General features: G+C 57.2%; 1 protein-coding gene across 2 annotated transcripts in view; it reads left to right on the top strand.

Annotated features, from left to right (window-relative positions):
* The window catches only part of SMAD3 (SMAD family member 3), a 116,829-nt gene that overhangs the window by 89,387 nt on the left and 9,687 nt on the right, over window positions 1-17,755 (top strand). Inside the window, exons 2-6 of one of the 2 annotated variants that reach the window (XM_036437926.2) lie at window positions 3,079-3,272; window positions 3,427-3,558; window positions 4,877-4,951; window positions 7,904-7,954; window positions 17,158-17,370. In XM_036437926.2, coding sequence (XP_036293819.1) covers window positions 3,079-3,272; window positions 3,427-3,558; window positions 4,877-4,951; window positions 7,904-7,954; window positions 17,158-17,370 — 665 coding nt within the window. The remainder of the gene's footprint in view (window positions 1-3,078; window positions 3,273-3,426; window positions 3,559-4,876; window positions 4,952-7,903; window positions 7,955-17,157; window positions 17,371-17,755) is intronic. The other variant, XM_036437935.2, reaches the window with a different exon arrangement.

Raw genomic sequence — 17,755 nt, 5'->3', positions numbered from 1 at the left:
CTCTTCTGGCGCCGTTTATAGAAAAGACTGGCCTTCCTCTTTGTCTTTGGACCTTTGTCCAAAATCTGTTGTTCAGATGTATGTGACTATTTCTGGACTTTCTTAGGTTCCATCATCTCTTTCTCAGGGGGTTTGTTTGTTTGTTTGTTTGTTTTTGTTTGTTTGTTATGACCACACTGCCTTGATTACTATAGCTCCCTGTTTTTTTAAAAATTAATTATATTATCAAAAGAATTAATGTAAATAATAGTTTAAGAATTCAAGAAGTTTTTGACTTGATTCTTTCTTGCATTTTTAATTTATATTCTTCTTTGTTTCCAAGAGATTTTATTTTTAATAGTCTATAAAGCTTCCTATTCTAGGATTGCAATATCTTATTTCAATATATTAGTTGAATATATTGAATATTAGTATTTGTTCTGTTTTATTTACTTTGGAAGTTTCCTCTTTCTTGCCTCAGACTTGCCTTTGCCCTCCCTCCTTATTTCTTCCTCTGTGCCTCCTGTCAGTGGCTATCTTTAAATTGCTGGGTTTGAGCTGTGCATTCATATTTAAGAGTGAGGCAATAAAAACATATGAAATGCTCCAGCCTGTTGGCTGGTGGGCTATTCTGTATAGTCATTTTGTCAGATTGCAGGTCTCTTATGGGCTGAGCTGTTTAATTTCTTCACCGGAGGGGGTGGAGACATGGGCCATTCGTCACTGTTCTAGGTACCAAGTAAGCAAGGGAACCTCCAGGAATCCTCATCTCAGCCCTCATCTGACCTTCATCCCAAGCTGTGCCCTAGTGGCCCCATCCAGAGCCCCCTCTCCAGTTTATTTTCTGCTAATGCCATCCATGCCATGAGTTAGGGACTGTATGAGATGCCATCCATGCCATGAGTTAGAGGTTGTATGGCCCAGAAGCAGGGAGATGAACCCGATGACTTCTGGAAAACACTGCCCATCATGGCATGGATGGCCTCTCATAGGACTGGGGAGGCCCTGTTTGTGGGGCTTGGAAATGGGGGGTGGGATCTGACTGCCTCTTCTATAAACTTCCAACCCATCCTCCTGTTTTCAGCCTCATCCTGAGAAGTGTGGTGCCTTCAATCCCCAAGTCTCAGGTTCTGAGGCGCAAATGGAATCACTTTCGTTGGCTTCCTCTGATAGGTGCTTGGTTTCAGCTCTCTCCGCTCTACTGTCTGTTCCCATTCGGCCTTCTGCGTCCCACTTTCTTCTGCTATTTTCCTGCTCACTGTTTTGGGCAGAACAGAGATACATGCATCCATTCAGTTTGTTTTATTTGATCTGAAGGACATTTCTTGACCCGTCCCCCCCCCCCTTCTTCTGCCTTCCCTTTCTCCCTCATCCTTCCTTCCTCTTTGTGTCCCTCCTCTCTTCCTCCCCTCCACCTTCTCCTGTCCTCTCCCCTTTCCCCTGTACTGCTCCCCTTTAATCTCCCTTCTCCTCTGTTCTCCTTCCCTCCTCTTTGCCTGGAGCTTTCTGTGCCGTAGTTGTTCAGCCAAGCTCTTCAGGCCCTGAGAGGAAACCGCCCACGTAACATAGAAAGGATTGGATAAGGAATCAGGAAATGGAAATTCTTTGCCTGCGGGTCTGATAAACCTTCTGTCCTCTTTCACCCACTTCTTGACCCTCTTTCCCATCAAATACAAACACCCATGATGACTACATCACAGTCCACCCCACACTCAGACCTTGGCCTCGGTCACCTTCATCATCCACTGGCTACCTCATTCCTGCCTGCTCCTCAGGGAGCGCCCGTAAGTCCCATTTAGTCAGGCAAACGGGTGCCCTCCGTCACATGGGGACAGAGAGGGAGAGCTCGCAAATGCCTCTCGACCAGCCCCGCCCAGCTGTAGAAAAGCTGTGCCCACTACTCTGTCCCCGGTGCCACACAGAGTCGGTGTTTACAGAACCCATGTTAATATTGTGCGTGTGTGTGTGTGTGTGTGTGTGTGTGTGTATAGACTCCCCTTGCCTGTCTGGAACTAGACATCGTCTGAAGCCTTCTGCCCCTCTGGAAGCCGTCGGCCTGCCCACCTGCTCTTGGCTGATGGTGCTCCTGCCAGCCCTGAGCTGCCCAGTCCCGTCTGCTGCCCAGCGTGCTTGTCGTGCAGTTACCTGGGGTTTTATAAAGAAGGAGGCTCTGATGTAGTCGGGTGGGTAGGCTCTACCTTTTACATGAGCTTCCGTGGACCCGACCTGCTTGTCCCGGGCCCACCCTGGGCCTGGCCTGAGAGGTAGGGGTCACAGTTGCTCAGAGGCCAAGTCCCCACAGAGGACGTGGTTTGACAGGGACAGGGCCCTGCCATTTGCTGTGTGTCTGGCCAGTTCGGATCGGGGACAGTCGCAGAACTGAGTGTGGTGTGGTGCCAGGGGCTCGGCTGCTGCTCGGCCCGGGCACAGCCCTGTGGGTGACTCCTGGATTCCCCTGCAACCAACCCTCACCCTGAAAGGGCCTCCTGGGAGGGCTGAGTGCAGGCTCTTGCCATTTCAACGTCCCTTTAGTGTCCCTCATCCTCTCCCAGCTCATCACAAATGTCACCTAAGAAAGACACGTTTGGAGTTGTTTTTGTGTTTGCTTTTCTTGTTTTCTGGTGTGAGGGAGGCGCGGGTGAGTGTGGAGAGCGATTAGAGCCGTGCTGTGTGCTTTGTCACCCATGCACGTACCTAAAGAGCTCATTTCCTCGCTCATCCCTGGCCCCCGCCCCCTCCCCTGGCTCCTGGACCTGTGCAGACCGGGGCTCAAGTGCCCTTCCTTTTGTGTGTGTGTGTGTGTGTGTGTGTGTGTGTGTGTGTGGAGGGGTGAGCCCTCCCCCAGAGCCTGGGGGAGCCAAGCCCACTCTGCAGCCCCCAGAGGCACAGCCTTCCTTGGTGGGCCTCTGTGTGCTCCCAGGATCCCGGCCAGCACCAAGTTAGCGTTCTTTGACCTCCGGCCTCGGCGTTGAGAAGAGGGAGCGAGGGAGGGCTCCCACGTCCCTGCCAGCAGGCTCACTCGGGCCTCGGCAGGCAGGACTTCGGAGGAGGCAAGCCACATCCACCTCACTGTCTCTCTCTGCTCCTCGGTCCCGGCAGGTCCCTGGATGGCCGACTGCAGGTGTCCCATCGGAAAGGGCTCCCCCACGTCATCTACTGCCGCCTGTGGCGATGGCCCGACCTGCACAGCCACCACGAGCTGCGGGCCATGGAGCTGTGTGAGTTCGCCTTCAACATGAAGAAGGACGAGGTCTGCGTGAACCCCTACCACTACCAGAGGGTGGAGACCCCAGGTACGGCCCCGCTCCGGGGTCTGCAGATGCTTCCTGTCACCACCCCCCCCCCCCGCCCCCTTTCCTCCCCTCCTTCCTCTCCCTGAGGGAGGGTCGGCGGTGTATTTGGGGGTGCAGGGCCTCGGTTCACCTCTGCTCTGTCTCCCCCGGGCAGTTCTACCTCCGGTGCTGGTGCCACGCCACACAGAGATCCCGGCCGAGTTCCCCCCGCTGGACGACTACAGCCATTCCATCCCCGAGAACACTAACTTCCCCGCGGGCATCGAGCCGCAGAGCAATATTCCAGGTGGGTGCTGGCGGTGCGGCCCGGGCCAGCCTGGGGACATCAATCCCACTGCCCCGCGGGGGCCCCCTTGGCCTCCCCGCCGGCCTCGTGCACGCAGCGCTGGCCCCTGACTCAGAACCACATCCCCGTTGGGAGAGGACCCAGGCCTTGGCTCCCGATTCCTAACGATGCTTTTCTTGGCTGCGAGGAGCGGCGGTGTGACCCTTCCGCCCAGCCTCAGTGCAGTCATTTATTTTGGAGGCGGAAATAGCGATGCTGTGTTCCTCTCGCCGCCCTTGAGGCCGGAGCTGAAGGTCAGGCAGAATCCCCTCTGGCCGGGCTGCGGAGGCCGGGGCGCTCCGAGCCGCGTGGGCGAGCGCAGAGCTGGCCTGTGAGTCAGCCCGCTGAGTGCCAGCCCGGCGGGGGGCAGAGGCCCAGGTCGTGTGTTCCCTCCGCAGGGAGACGTGGGCCCCGCTGTCAGAGAGAGAGCGCAGGTGCTTCCAGGAGCCCCTCACTCACAGGCAGACAGCGTGTGAACTCCCCAGGCCAGGGAGACAGCCTGCAGCCGGTCCCTGCAGGGCAGTGGCTGCTGGGCAGGGGCCGTGCTGTGTTCCTTCAGAGCGTCCTTTCACCCTGAGTGAGTCTCCTGGGGACCAGCTTTCACCCCGAGTGGGCCTCCAGGGCCGAGGCTGACGGCAGGCCTGTGTGTGAGGATCACCGCAGTTGGGAGAGACCCACGTTATGGAACCAGCCTTGTCAGATCCTCATGGGCCGCTGCTCCCCAGGGCAGGCCCCTTGCTGTGTTCATTCACCGGCCTCAGACAGGGTCCGGGGTCACTCAGACAAGAAGATCGTGTTCTCTGCTGCCGCTGAACTCGCAACTCACTTGGGAAGCTATGAGGTCCCCTAAAAAGACACCGAATAGCCAGGCCTCTGCCCGGAAGCAGGCAGCAGAGCCAGAGATCGGTTTGGTTTGAGGGGTCGCCCTTTGCAGGACAGAGATGGGTGATGCTGAAGCAAGTCAGCCGCCTCCCTCGAGGGTGGTCGTCAGCCTGACCTTGAAGGAGGGGGTAACGTCAGCCTGGCAGAGGTTTTAGAAGCAGCCATCTCAGACTATGGAGTGGGGTGGTGTGAACAGAGGTGGGCATGAAGTAGCGGTCAGGGGGGAAGCCTGAGGTGGGAGGCAGAGGACAGCGGGGCCAAGAGCTGTGTCCTTGCTTTGAGGCCCATGATTCCTCCAGCGCAGCCACCGGCACAGGGTGCGAACGTGAGAGCATTTGCAAAAAATCTCTCCGAGCTGTGGAGGCCAGTTAATCAAGCCCTTCCTTCTGCTTCTCAGAAACCCCGCCCCCTGGCTACCTGAGTGAAGATGGAGAAACCAGCGACCACCAGATGAACCACAGCATGGATGCAGGTCAGAGTCCTGCCCGTGTGTGCCCTGAATCCTGAGGGCCTGCCCCCCTTCTTCCCTTCCTCCCTCCCTCCTGCCCTCTTTCTTTCTTCAGCCCTCCCCCAGGCCTCTACCCAGTTCCTGTAAAACAGCCACCCGGCCAAGGGCTGAGGATAGAGGAGGAGCCTGGGCTGCTCAGAGCTGGTGGGAGACGGACAAGACAGGGGCGGTTCCTGTGCAGCTCTGTGCTCCCTGATGGAAGTTGCCACAAGGAATCGGGGCGCAGAGAGGGCCCCGAATCCAGCGTAGAGGGCAAGGGCTGGGGCAGAGCAGTACATTGCAGGGCAGGCTTTTCTTGAGCTGAGTCTTGGAGCTAGCTAGGTCTCAGCCAAGTTGTCCTGTCTGGCAAAGGGTGTGCCAGACAGAGTCCTGGGGGCACAAGGACAGCCGGGTGCATCTTGGGACAATGAACACTCAGTGTGTCCAGAGCCTACTCCTCCAGAATGGGGAGAGGCAGGAGGGCACGTCACTCAAGGCTGCAGGTATGGCTGGAGCGGGTGGGGAGCCACGGCAGGCTGTCAGCAGGGTCTGGGCCTCAGTGCGATGCCACTGGCCATGCCGGGAGAGTGGACTCCATCACCGGGCATATAGTTCCGGAGCCGCTGGCCGGTGGAGGCAGGCCCCCGGAGCGTCTATTTCTGTGTGGTGACCAAATGTGATCTGTGTGTTCCTCCTGTGCGGGACCCAGCCCAGCTGTCTCCAGCCACATCTCCAGATGTTCCCATGTCATTTATTATGGGACCAAACGGGCTCCAAACCAGTGGTTTCTTGAGTTGAACCCCAGCTGCCACATGGAATGTGCGGTTGGGTGAGGAGGAGGGAGCCAAGCAGATGTTCCGTTCCGATGGTGGCGGGCATGCCTGGTGCCCACGGAGCCGCTAGACAAAACACAGCCACCTGCCTTGTGCACAGCCCAAAAGAGAGCAGGCAATTTTTGAAAAATGGACGAGAGCAACTCTCATGCTCATTGTAAATGTAGTGGCTTGATACCCAGCCTGGGCATCATGATACTTTGGGGTTTAGCACCCTTCCTAAACTCTCCCCCCGGGTGAGAGGCTGGCAGTGTGAACCCCGTGGGAATGCATGGAAGACCTTCCTGGACGCGGTGCCAAGTGGCCATGGCAAGCTTGCAGCCATTAAATGCTGGCGTGGGAAGCAGGCCAGCTAAACAGCATCTCTCCAGATGCCACATCTCTCCTCACTCCCCCTTCCCTCGTCCCTCCTCGCTGCTCTCATGTTTGTGGAATGATTCCTGTTCTAAAAGAAAACAGACCAAAGGAGAGGGGCTGTGTAGGGGCTGAGCAGCGGCCACTTCGCCCCCTCCTCACCCGCCTTTGACCCCCTCTTCCTTCTCCTCCCATAGACGTACTTGCAGGGACCTGGTGTGAACATAGTGATTTATCGAAAGCAGACACAGGGCTTTGTGGGCCCCGGCCAGCCTGTGGGTGAGCGGGTGGGGTCAGCTATTCATTCTCCCTTCTTCACGCCAAGTTGTCCATTTGGAAGCCAGCCCAGTGCTGGTGGACACTGAGATGTGGTGGCTGGAGCCCAAGGACCCCCTTGTCCAGTCCTGGGTCTTCCCTAACACACAAGTCTGCTCGGATCCGTGAGAAGGTTCCGCAGCCTTCCTGGGTCTTCATGAGGCCCCACAAAAGAGGAAGCTGGTCTTTATGGAGTGCCTGCTAGGTGCCAGTCACGGGGAAGGCAGTTTGACATGCACGCTCTCCCTTCATTTCTACCAATCACACAATAGACGGGGTTATGTCCAACTGATGCCTGAGGTGGGAAATCAGGGCTCAGAGAGGTTAAACCTCTTCAGCAAAGTCCCACAGCTAATGCCTGGGGCATGGCCAGGCCCCTGATTTGGAAGTTCTGACTCCTCACCTCCACGATGGATCGGGTGCTGGGGGAGAAAAAGAAACCCATGTAAGAGCAAGAGCAAACCCCCAGGAGCAGCTCAAGGGGGCGTATATATGAGGACTGGTGGATTTCAGGGAGGAGCCAGACCCACAGGCTGTTAATAAACGAACAACTCTCCACTGCCCGGGGGTGCGGGACAGAGGAGGGACGTGCCCCTGTGCCCTGTGGGAAGGCACGGCACTCACTGGGATTTTGGAAGGTCTTTCCTGGGGCTGAGGGGTGGAGAGGTCACAGACTAGGAAGAATTGTGTAGGTTTGGACAGCATTGTGTCTTATATAAAACTAGAGGCTGGTGCACAAATTTGTGCACTGGTGGGATCCAGTGGGCTGCTCTGACAATAGCGGGCAGGGCCGGCCAGGGCGAGGGTCTGCGGTGGTTCCAGTCATTCTGGTCCTTCTGCCATCCGGTCACTGGGCTTTTATTAGATAAGATGTCAGCCTGGCCGCCGAGCTGTGGGATTTCTGAGGCAGCATGGTGGGTTTTCTGAAACCAGGGGAAATGGTTGGAATGGTATCTCCAGGTGCCCGAGCCACTGAGAGTAGTGGCTGGTGACGTCTGGGTGGCCACAGGCCCCACCTGTGTGGGACAGCTGGCCTTCGCTGCCTGGAGCTTTGAGGATCTGGGGAGAGAGCGTTTGCCGTCCCCTCTTATTTCCTGGGGGGCACAGTTCCCAGGGCAGGAGGGTGTGGTGTAGGGTCCGTTCCCTAGTTGGGAACTCGGCACCCCTGTGCTGTGGGTCCTGGGGGAGAGCATCACCCTGTCAGTCATGGCAGAGACCTCAAGGTCATCCGCTCACCCACGTTCCACAGATGATGTCACCTGGGCCCGTGGAGGGCCAGGATGGGCCAGGATGTGGCAATGGGCTTTCTCCTGGGCCTGGGAGGGTCAGCTCGGGTTGCTCTCTGCTGTGTTGAGCTGCCCCACCTGGATGTTAGGAATTGGGTTTCCAGCCACGAGTGTTTTATGAAATCTCACGCCTGTGTCTCCCCTCGCAGGTTCTCCAAACCTATCCCCAAACCCGATGTCCCCAGCACACAGTAACTTGGGTAAGTGTCTGCTCGTCTGTGTGTCTGTCTCCCCTCTCGCTGCAGCGCTGGCAGGTGGCCAATGTGAGGAGAGGGTCCTGAAGGCGAGGCTCCGCCCCAGCCCCCCCTACGGGCCAGCTCAGCCCATCGGGTTTCTGCTTACAGGGATTCTGGGGTCACCCGCAGAACGGAAACCTGAGAACAGTGGTGTGAGGAAAGGCAGCTCTGGGCCGGGTTGTGTTTCCCCCCTGTGATGCTGAGACGTGAGTGAGTGAAAACTCCCCAAGCCTCCTGCCCAGGAGCCGAGGGTCTGTGCTCAGCCAAGCGTGTGTGCGTGGTTGGATGGGAAGCCGACTCCAGCCCCCAACGTCCCTAGAGGTTTCAGATGCACTTACTTGGAGTCTATCTGAGCATTCCATGTTACAGTGATGTCATTTTTATTTAAAACAGACACATATAAGGAACTTGCGGGGGGGGGGGGGGAAGCAAAATTGCCCACCATCTCTCCACCCCAAATCATTTTTTATTTTTCTTTATCATAGTCCTTCTGATGTTTGTGGGTCAAGCACAGATATCTGTGCCTTGCCACTGTGATCATAGTGCAGTTGGTCTTAGGCTCTACAGCAGCGGTTCTCAACCTGAGGGTCGGGACCCACAGGTTGAGAACCACTAGCAGGGTCGCCTAAGACCATGGAAAACACAGATATTTACATTACGATTCATAACAGTAGCAAAATTTCAGTTCTGAAGTAGCAACGAAAAGAACATTACGGTTGGGGGTCACCACAACACGAGGAACTGTATTAAAGGGCCGCGGCATTAGGAAGGTTGAGAACCACTGTCATAGTGCATACCCGTTTTTTAATGTTTTTCCTCCTCTTTGTGCTTTTGGCAAACACATTCCCTCTATGATCATTTTGCATCAGCTCCTGGTGTTTGGAGCAGCGGGACCATCCTTTTCACCCTGTCCCTCAGCCCGGGGACTTCTGGGTCCATTTTCCTGAGATTTCCTTTTCTCCCCCCGAGCGGACCTCCGCTCCGGTGTGGGGCCTGCTGAGGGGCTCAAAGCCAACGACACATCCGTTCCCACTTTTATGGAAGGGGATGCTTTATGTGCTGGCCAGCAGCCTGAGGAAGAATGTGAGTTTGATTTTGTTTTTGGCCTCCATTGCTGGGGCTTAATGTGTGGCTCAGAAAAAGAAAGAGTTAACGCCCAAGCTTGGTGAATCGGAGGGGATTGGGCTGTCTCTTGTTTCCAGGCCCTGACTGATAGCATCAGGTGAAGAAAGCCATGGCTTGGACCAGGGAGAGAGGCTTGCAAACCCCCTGCACTATGGCCTGACCAGTGGGCAGTGTGAAACGCGACTTTGAGAGATCTGTCTTAACATCTTGGTAAAATAATATCACCGCGAGTGCTGGGCTTTGGACAGGGAAGGTCACATTGAATGGGAGAGGACTGACTGGAGTATTAGGAACAAACCCTGGAGGCCAGAAGCCATGCTCACACTTGAGAAAGGAAAGGTCATGGTTGTGAATTGGACTCTGGGCTTTGGCCTTTGAAGGTACTCCACCCCGTGACCCCGGCGGCACTTTCTCTCCTGGACTCTGCAGCAGGCTCACCCCTCGGAAGCCCCGCTGCCTGACTCAGGGGTCAGCTGGATGGTTGTCCCTTACTGTGAACTCCTGTCTGCCTTGTGTGGATGAGGATGTCAGGATGGTTCTCGAACGTGGACCCAAGGCAGAGTGCCCTGTGGTGGACACGTCCCTCCCTCCCCATTCCTCAGGCCCCTGGTCTGAGGGTTGAGAATTCTTAGGTCATTTCTTCCAAAGGTAGGAACAGGCCTCGAGCTGGGAAAGCAAAGAGTGGGTGCCACTCTGCCAGGAAGGTCTGAGTGGGGGGACGAGTCAGTTGACGAGTCAGGGTTAGGACTCATGGTGAGACACAGTGCTGACAGGCTTGGCTTTCTCTCAAGCCCTCGCACCCCCCACCTTCACCCACTTAAAACTATCAGCTTCATTCCACCCATAAAATCTCGTGGAGTCCTGGCCTCCTAGCTGGAAGGGAGGAAATGATGGAGGTGACAATGGCAAACATTTCTTGAGAACTTACCATTTCCTGTGCCGCCCATTGTTTCAGGCCAACCTTTGTAACAACTGTCTAAGGGTGTGGTGTGGTAGCTTTTCATCTCCCAGGTTAGGAAAGCAGGAGGCAGGCTGCTTAACTAACCTGCCCCAGGTCACACGGCTAGTAAGTGGGGAAGCTGGCTTTGAACTCGGGCCTCGGGATCTGGAGCATGTGCTCCTCTCTGCAGCAGGGCACGGCCTTTTGCTGGGGCATTGAGACCAGTTTCCCTCATCCCACCACCTTACCCAGAAGAACAAGGCTCATGAAGGGCGTTTATTAACGTATAGTCAGGGACAAATGTCACATTGAAGACTGTGTCCCATGTGGTCCCTGGGTGGGAACCTGCCCACTTGTACCTGTCTCTTCCTGACCCATTCATTCCCCAGTGGCTGTGTGCCAGTCCAGGTTGGGGGCATTTGAGGAGGACTCACAGACCCTGCCATCGGTGTGCTCATGGCCTCGTTGGGATAAAGAAGGCAGGACTGTGCGTAAGTGTAAAACAGGAAGTAGGTGCAGGTGAGGTACCCTGCGAGGTCGCAGGAGGCAGCGGTGGTATTCCAGCGGGGACAGGCTTGCCAGTGTCTCCTGTGTATGAACTCATGTCGTCAGCACCGGCGGGGTTCCCAGTGTGTACTGACCCTGGTGGTCCAGAGCTGGGGACGACACTTAGGATCCAAAGCCTGGCAAAGTGGCTGGAGGTGTCCGTGTCCACCTGGGATGCATTGTGCCAGATGCCAAGGAAGAAGGTGCCGGATGGGATGGGAAGACTTTAGCGCTGTGGCGATACGTGTGAGCTGGACGCTGAAGGACACACAAGTAGGATACCACGAGGAGGGAAGGAGGGAAGGACATGGCAGATGGACGGAATGGCATGAAAGGGCCAGTTGAGCTCCGAGGACAAGCTGGTGGACAGCCTTTCCCAAAGCGGGGTCAGGAGACAGGACCTTGTCATCAAGTGAGTGTGGAAAACCTGCACTCTCCCTCACAGGGCCTCCAAGGCCCTGGCGCAGGAAAGCCTCCGAGAAGACCTGCAGGAAACAGGCCTGCGTGGTCAGCACTGCTCCCTGGGACCTGACCACTGTTCCATCACTTCTATCTCATAATCCCATTTACACCCAGAGGTCGCACTGTGGAAACTCTGACGAAGGTTCGGCCGAAGTTGTAGGAGTGGCTGACTTCAGCGGAGAGGGAGACCCAGCTCAAGAAGGAAAGAGAAGAAAAGGAAAGAGAGGGGGTCACCTCGTGGGAGGGCCAGGGTTGAGAAAGAAGCTGAGGGACAGGCACAGGATGGGGCCACAGCAACCAGAGGGATGGGAGATGCCAGGGAGGTCCCACAGAGATACAAAATGAGGTGTCAGAAGAGACCCCGAGTTTGACATCAGGAGCTCAAGGGCATCCTTTGGAGAGCAGGCGTGGGGAGGGGTGGTGGCTAAAATTGGTCAGAAAGGGGCTGTACGGTAAATAAAGGGTGAGGGCGGGGAGGAAGCCCCAGCAGCAGCCTCTGAGTTCCTTCTTCCCGGCCCATGTGCCAGGCGGTATGGCTCGTGTACCAGGCAGTATGATGGCAGGCACACACACACAGCAAGTGCTTCCTAGGGAAAGACGGGGACATCTCAGGACATATGACGATTTCCTGCAAAGAAATCACTGCACAAACAGAAGTAAGACAGAGGTCATCTGGCTCCTCCTCCGTTTCCTCCTCACTCCAGGCGAAAGGTTGGGCTTCCCACCACCGTTAAGTCACGTCAGGTGACTCATGGGAGCTCCGGTGAGTGACAGAGAGCCAGCTCAGCCTCCCGCCAGAGGCTGCGGGAGACCCCAGGGCTTTGTTTTTGGGGTGAGGGTGTGTGTGAGCAGGTGATGTTCCTGTTATTACACACCGTGCTGCCTGAGTCACCTGGAATTTCCTAAGCACCTAGGGCAGAAGGATGGGGCAGCTGGAGAGGAAGGAGGAAGGAGGAGGGAGGTGGGAGGTGGGGAGAAAGGAAAACGATAAGGATCTGGATCCTGCTGGTGAGTAAGTTGTTTTCTGCTTCTCAGTGAGACATCTTGGGGTGGGTCCTGACCTAGGGAAACGGGGTGCCAGGGAGTGCCCAGAGCAGCCGCTGAGCGGAGGTGAAGGAGGTGACGGCTCCTCCCGAGACCTCGGGCAGAGGTGCCTTCCTCTCCTGCCAGGAGAAGGGCTGGTGGCAGGCAGTGGGACGACCCCGGATCCCTGACAGAGGACATGGGTCCCGTTCCAGGCCCTTCCTGCTGCTGCACCGGCCTTCCCAAAGGCCTCCTCCCCTCAGGGGAGTCAGGGATCTCCATGGCAGGAAGTCAGCTGCCGGCTGTGCCCTCAGGCGCCTGAGGGTCCCGCTCCGAGACTTTGCCCTGGTTCCTGGGCTCGGTGAATGGGCGCTAGGCTGAGTGCGTGGGGTTTCTTCTGTGTACACCCTGGTGTGTGGCCCTCACCTTCAGCGAGATGGGTAGGAATGGGTGACCCAGATGGCCCGGGCCTGCAGGAATAACGCTTAGGTGTGCAGGTGGCTCAGACACGGGGGCCCATCCTGTAGGAAGGGATTAGGCAATGCCCCACAGCCAAGGGTACAGGGCCCTAACAGTCAGGGATAGGTAAGGTGACCAGATGTCCCGCTTTTGGCAGGACAGTCCCAATTTTTAAAATTGGGACTATTTTAAAACGCCGCGGGCCGCGGGCCAAATTGTTAAAAATCGGGGCTGTCCTGCCTACAGGGGGATGTCTGGTCACTTTAGGATAGGAAGCCCCGGTAGAGGGAACAGCAGGAGAGACGGACGCTTGAAGGCAGGTGGGGATGGCTAGCTGCTTCACCCAGAGGAGCGGCCAGAGGAAGCCAGCCCTGCAGGCTCACCCGCTAGCCTGCAGCACCGTGCTCCCGGCCTTGCCTGCTCCCTGCTTTCGATTTATAGTAGAAAGTTCATTTCCCCTCTGGCCTTCCCCTGCCTTTACCGGATTTGGATTCCTTGCACATGTTTTTAATAGGGTTCCCTTCATCCAAGTGTTGCCTTCTGGGTTTTACTCTGTTTTCTTTTCCTTAAACAAAACAGAGAGTCTATGCCAGGGCTCAACACTGGAGCCAGCCCATGTGTAAGACTGGCAGGGGTCCAGTCGTGCATTAAGTGCCCCATTGCCACTCGAGAAGCCTGGCCGGCATCGCACTGGTAGGGGCAGGGGGCCGCGCACGGCCGGAGCTGGAGGTGCCCGCGTCTCTGACGCCTCCGCTTCAGGAACAGAGATTAGCACAGACTCAGCGGTTTGGCTGAGAGCAGGGGAGGCCTTGGGCACACCCATCATCTGCTATCCCCGGTGTGCCCAGCCCTTGGCCTAGAGAAGCAGAACCATGCTCCACTGGGGCAAAGCATCTCACCAGAGCATAGAGCCATCCCCCCAGAGGAGCCTCTGGACGGCATGTCCTCAGGCTCCTATGAAGAAGCAACCTTGTGTAAAATCGTGTCTGCATTTGTCAGGAAACTCTTGAAAACCAGGGCTGGCTGACTGGCTTGATGGAAGTAGGGGAAGGGTTACCCCCTTGATAGACTTCTTTTAAGATTTTGTGCTGAAACAAGCATGTTCCCCCCCTGCAGAACCAGTATGAAGTCAACCAGAGAATTGTAGCATATTCTCCCTTTTTGCCTTGTCTGCTAGGAAGCTCAGAGCCAAGGTGAGGGTTCTTTCAGTAGCTATAATTTTATGGTTATCCCATTTATAGCCTTCTCTTTTCCAGGGTCCTGACGTTGTCTTTCTTTTGTACTTGACCATGATGTGGCTAAGTCTTTAGGTGGGGGAAAAAATGAGGGCGTATGCGAGGTTTAAAAAACGAGGTGCCATTCAAGGCAGAACTCGGCAGTGGTGGGGGGCTTACTTCGGGGTCTGCTGCTCCTCTTGCAGAAGAAGTGCCTTGAGGAAGCAGCGGAGGGGTGGTGGGAAGGAGAGAGGCGGACAGCAAGGACTGGCTTGTAATTGTTTGCAGAGAATCATAAACGTGTGGGCTGAGGGTGCTGCTCTGGTTCAGAACGCAGGTCACTGCCCATCTCTGAGACGGCAGCTTCCAGACCGTCTTGGCCTGACTGCTCCGCTCCTTCAAACTCGCATCTCCTCAATGACGTGCCAGGCTCCCGTGTCCAGCCTTTTCCACAGCGCTGTCCAGTGTGTGTGTGACTGCAAGTTGCAGGCTGATTGGATAAGGGCTCCAACCTGCTCGGGAGGACCTCTCCGGCCAGGTCCCTAAGCCCCTCTCTGGTTCTCAGACTTCTTGAGTCCATGCTTCTCCAGAGCCAGGTTCCACTCCACGTCCTCTGACGGGGCCCGGGGTCTTCGGGGAGGTGGGTCCCTCACTGTCGGTCTCCTGCCTGTCTGAGCCCTGGGTGTCGGGCAGGAATTTATAACTTGGGGAGAGGACTCTTTCTGTTCTGCACTTTGCCGGGCAATCAGGGCCAGCCCGGACCAGTCACAGCTGCACCTTCAGGCCAACTCACGCCAGAAGCACAGCGGCCTAGAGTAGGGGTGTCGAACTCAATCAGAGAAGGGGCCAAAATCTAAAATCCAGCCTAAATCGCGGGCCGAATGGTTTACTGAACAGTCATAAACTGTCATTGTGATGGAAACGCAGCGGAGTGCAGTGATGACAGCGCGGTGCGGGCCACATTGCAAGGCCTGGAGGGACGGATTTGGCCTTGTGTTTGACACATGTGGCCTAGAGGGTCTGCTTTGGCTGTCCTCTAGTACACTGCAGACACTCTTAGAACTGGGAAACTGAGGCTGGAGCGGGAAGCCACATTCCCCATCCTCTGGGCACACAGCCAGACGAGCAGAGCCTGCCTGTAGGCAGTGGCGGCCGGCGGCCCTTCCCCAGTATCTCCGGTCCTGACATGCTGCCCGGCCACTTTGGATGCTTGAACTGCACTTGGGTTTATTTATTTTCTAAGGTTTCCAAAGCAACACAGCTCCCATTTAGTGACCACATTGTTTAGAATATAGCTCCTCTCATTGGAATGTGGAAGCGTCCGGCAAAGCCCGAGCTGGATGTGGCTCCGCTCCACTCCGGGCGCACACGCCACGGGCCACGGTCACTCCTGCCTCCTCGCTCCCCGTCCACGGAGGAGCTGAGGTCTCCTGCCTCCTTCCCGCCCCTCCGGCCCCCCTGGGAAGAGAGGAACGGGGCAGAGAGTCCTCTGGTGACGGAGGTCAGGAGGGGAACAGGATGTTCTCAAGTTCACATAATCAGAGTTATTACAATCGTACTCACCATTTCCGGAGTGCTTGGTGCGTGCTCTGTGCTTCTTGGGAATCGTATCTGCCCCTCCGTGCACAGCGCCTGGCGGTGGGAAGGGCTCTCCGCTCAGGTGGTGGGGGCAGGGGATCCGGAAGCTGGAGCTCGGAGCCGGACTGGTTTGCTCAGCCACACGGCTGGTCCGTGCCGGAGTGGAGAGTGAGCTCGGGTCCCCCTGGGCTTAAGGCTGGCGCTCCGTGACCTGGTGAACAGCGAGGGCAGGCGCTTTTTTAACCCGTGGCTTCTGTCCCCTGGAAGACACCTGGCAGTGCCTGGGGGCATTTCTTGTTCCCACAGCCTGCGAGGGTGAGATGGACGGGTGGACCGAGACCAGGGGTGCTGCTAACCATCCTGTAACACACAGAGCCCCCTCTCCCCTAAACAAAGAACTCTCTGGCCCACTTGCCAACGGCCGCGGCTGAGCACCGGATCTAGGCGTCCTGGCTCCCTGGCTGACACGTTCTGGGCGTGTGTTGTGTGCAAGCACGGACGTCCATTTCTGGTCCGTACCTCCCATGCACAGACGCCCTGTCTGCCCCCAGGAGGGACCGTGGGCACAGTCCCCAGGAGATGCGGGCCTTCTCAGAACAGCTTCTGGGTTTCCTCTCTCGGGCTTTACACGCTTTCAAAGGGCTGGTGAGCAGAGGGGCCTGTGGGTTCTCACCGCAGGAAGGTGGTGAGCAGGGGTCTCAGGCCTGTGCTGAGTCTTGGCCTGGCAGGCCCTTCCTGGCCTCTCGCCAGCTCCCACAGGACACACCCAGGTCGCCAGGCTCCAAGTATGTGTCAGAGCCGGAGTGAGGATCAGGCTGGGGGTCTGAGATGGGGAGAACAAGCAGGGTCCCTCCAGCCACGCAGGCCAAGAGCAGGGTATGGGAGCTTGGCTCCCAGCCAGCACAGCAGGCAGTGCAGAGGGGCAGCTGGAAGAGGTGGGACTCGGGACGTGGTGTGAGTGAGGGGTGACGTGTGCCGGCCAGTGCGGGGAGGTGAGAGGTGATGCGGGGTGGGCAGAAGGAGGACGGGGCGGCTGGGGGACCCGGAATGGCTGGAGGTGACAGGAAGGCTAGGGGTCACAGGGGATCACATGAGAAGAACCTCTATGCCTGGGGTTCCCGAGTCTTCTGAGAACGAGAACCAACACCCCACAAGACGTTTTGCTCTGAGGAGCCCTTAATGGGGACTAGAGACAGACAACTAGGACAAGCGCAGGGTTTCTTCAGGCACGTTTGTGTCTGAGCCGCTCCGGCAGGTGGCACCTGGAGGCGTCCAGAGGTGGTTTCTGGAGTGAGAGACGTGGCCGGCCCCGTCTGCAGGCAGCACCAGGTGCCCCATCTCTCAGACACGGTGCACAGCGCAGGCCCCGGGCTGCTCAGTTTTGAGGCTGGGATGCCAGTGCTGGACAGGCTAGGGTTTGCCCCAGAGCTGGCAGAGCCAAAGGTGGAAAGCCCTTTGGGGGCAGAGGTCAGCATGGGTTACTTCAGGGCCCTGGAAGAGAGGCCGGAGGTGACTGTGTCAGTGCAGTGAGCGCCCTGGGCCCAGCACCTCCTGAAGCCTGCTTCACCCCAAGGCCAGGCCAGGCAGGACAGGGCCCTGTGAACTGAAACTAACTGGGCTGGTGGGACACCTCTCCCCACACCTGAGTACGGCGGCCCATGGGATCCTGCAGACTGTAGGCAATAAAAGGCATGAGGGCGGGGGTGGTGATGCCCTCTGAGAGGCGGAGAAACAGTCTCTGGAGCATCGGGGCGGGGAGGCCCCCTGGGGAAGCAGGGCCCTGGGGCCCCCACTGACCCGCAGCCCGGCCTGTCTCCCAGACCTGCAGCCCGTCACCTACTGCGAGCCGGCCTTCTGGTGCTCCATCTCCTACTACGAGCTGAACCAGCGTGTCGGGGAGACATTCCACGCCTCGCAGCCCTCCATGACGGTGGACGGCTTCACCGACCCCTCCAACTCGGAGCGCTTCTGCCTCGGGCTGCTCTCCAACGTCAACAGGAACGCCGCCGTGGAGCTCACGCGGAGGCACATCGGTAAGAGCGAGGGCGGGGGGCTGCTCCAGCTCCCCCTCTCCCCTCCCTGGCCCCGGCCGGGCCTCCTGCTGGGGAATGGGGGGCGGACTCTGCCCGGCCCCTCCCTCCCGTTCTGTGTTGTCTCCTTTGGGGGCCAGAGAGGTAGAGCTCAGGTCGCTTGGTCATCTCACTCCCAGGCACAGACTCTCTGGACATTTGAAAGCCACAGAGGAGAACACTTCACTTAAGGCCGTGGTCGGCCAACGGTGGCTCGAGAGCCACAATCGACTCTTTGGCCCCTGGCGTGTGGCTCTTCCACAAAATACCACGGCCTGGGCCGAGTCTGTGTTGAAGAAGTGGCGTTAGAAGAAGTTTAACTTTTTAAAAAATGTGGCTCTCCAAAGAA

The sequence above is a fragment of the Pipistrellus kuhlii genome, unplaced genomic scaffold (assembly GCF_014108245.1).
Source record: "Pipistrellus kuhlii isolate mPipKuh1 unplaced genomic scaffold, mPipKuh1.p scaffold_m20_p_1, whole genome shotgun sequence".
Classification (NCBI taxonomy): Eukaryota; Metazoa; Chordata; class Mammalia; order Chiroptera; family Vespertilionidae; genus Pipistrellus; species Pipistrellus kuhlii.
Note: the sequence above shows the minus strand (reverse complement) of the source record. Positions and strands in the feature narration are given on the sequence as shown.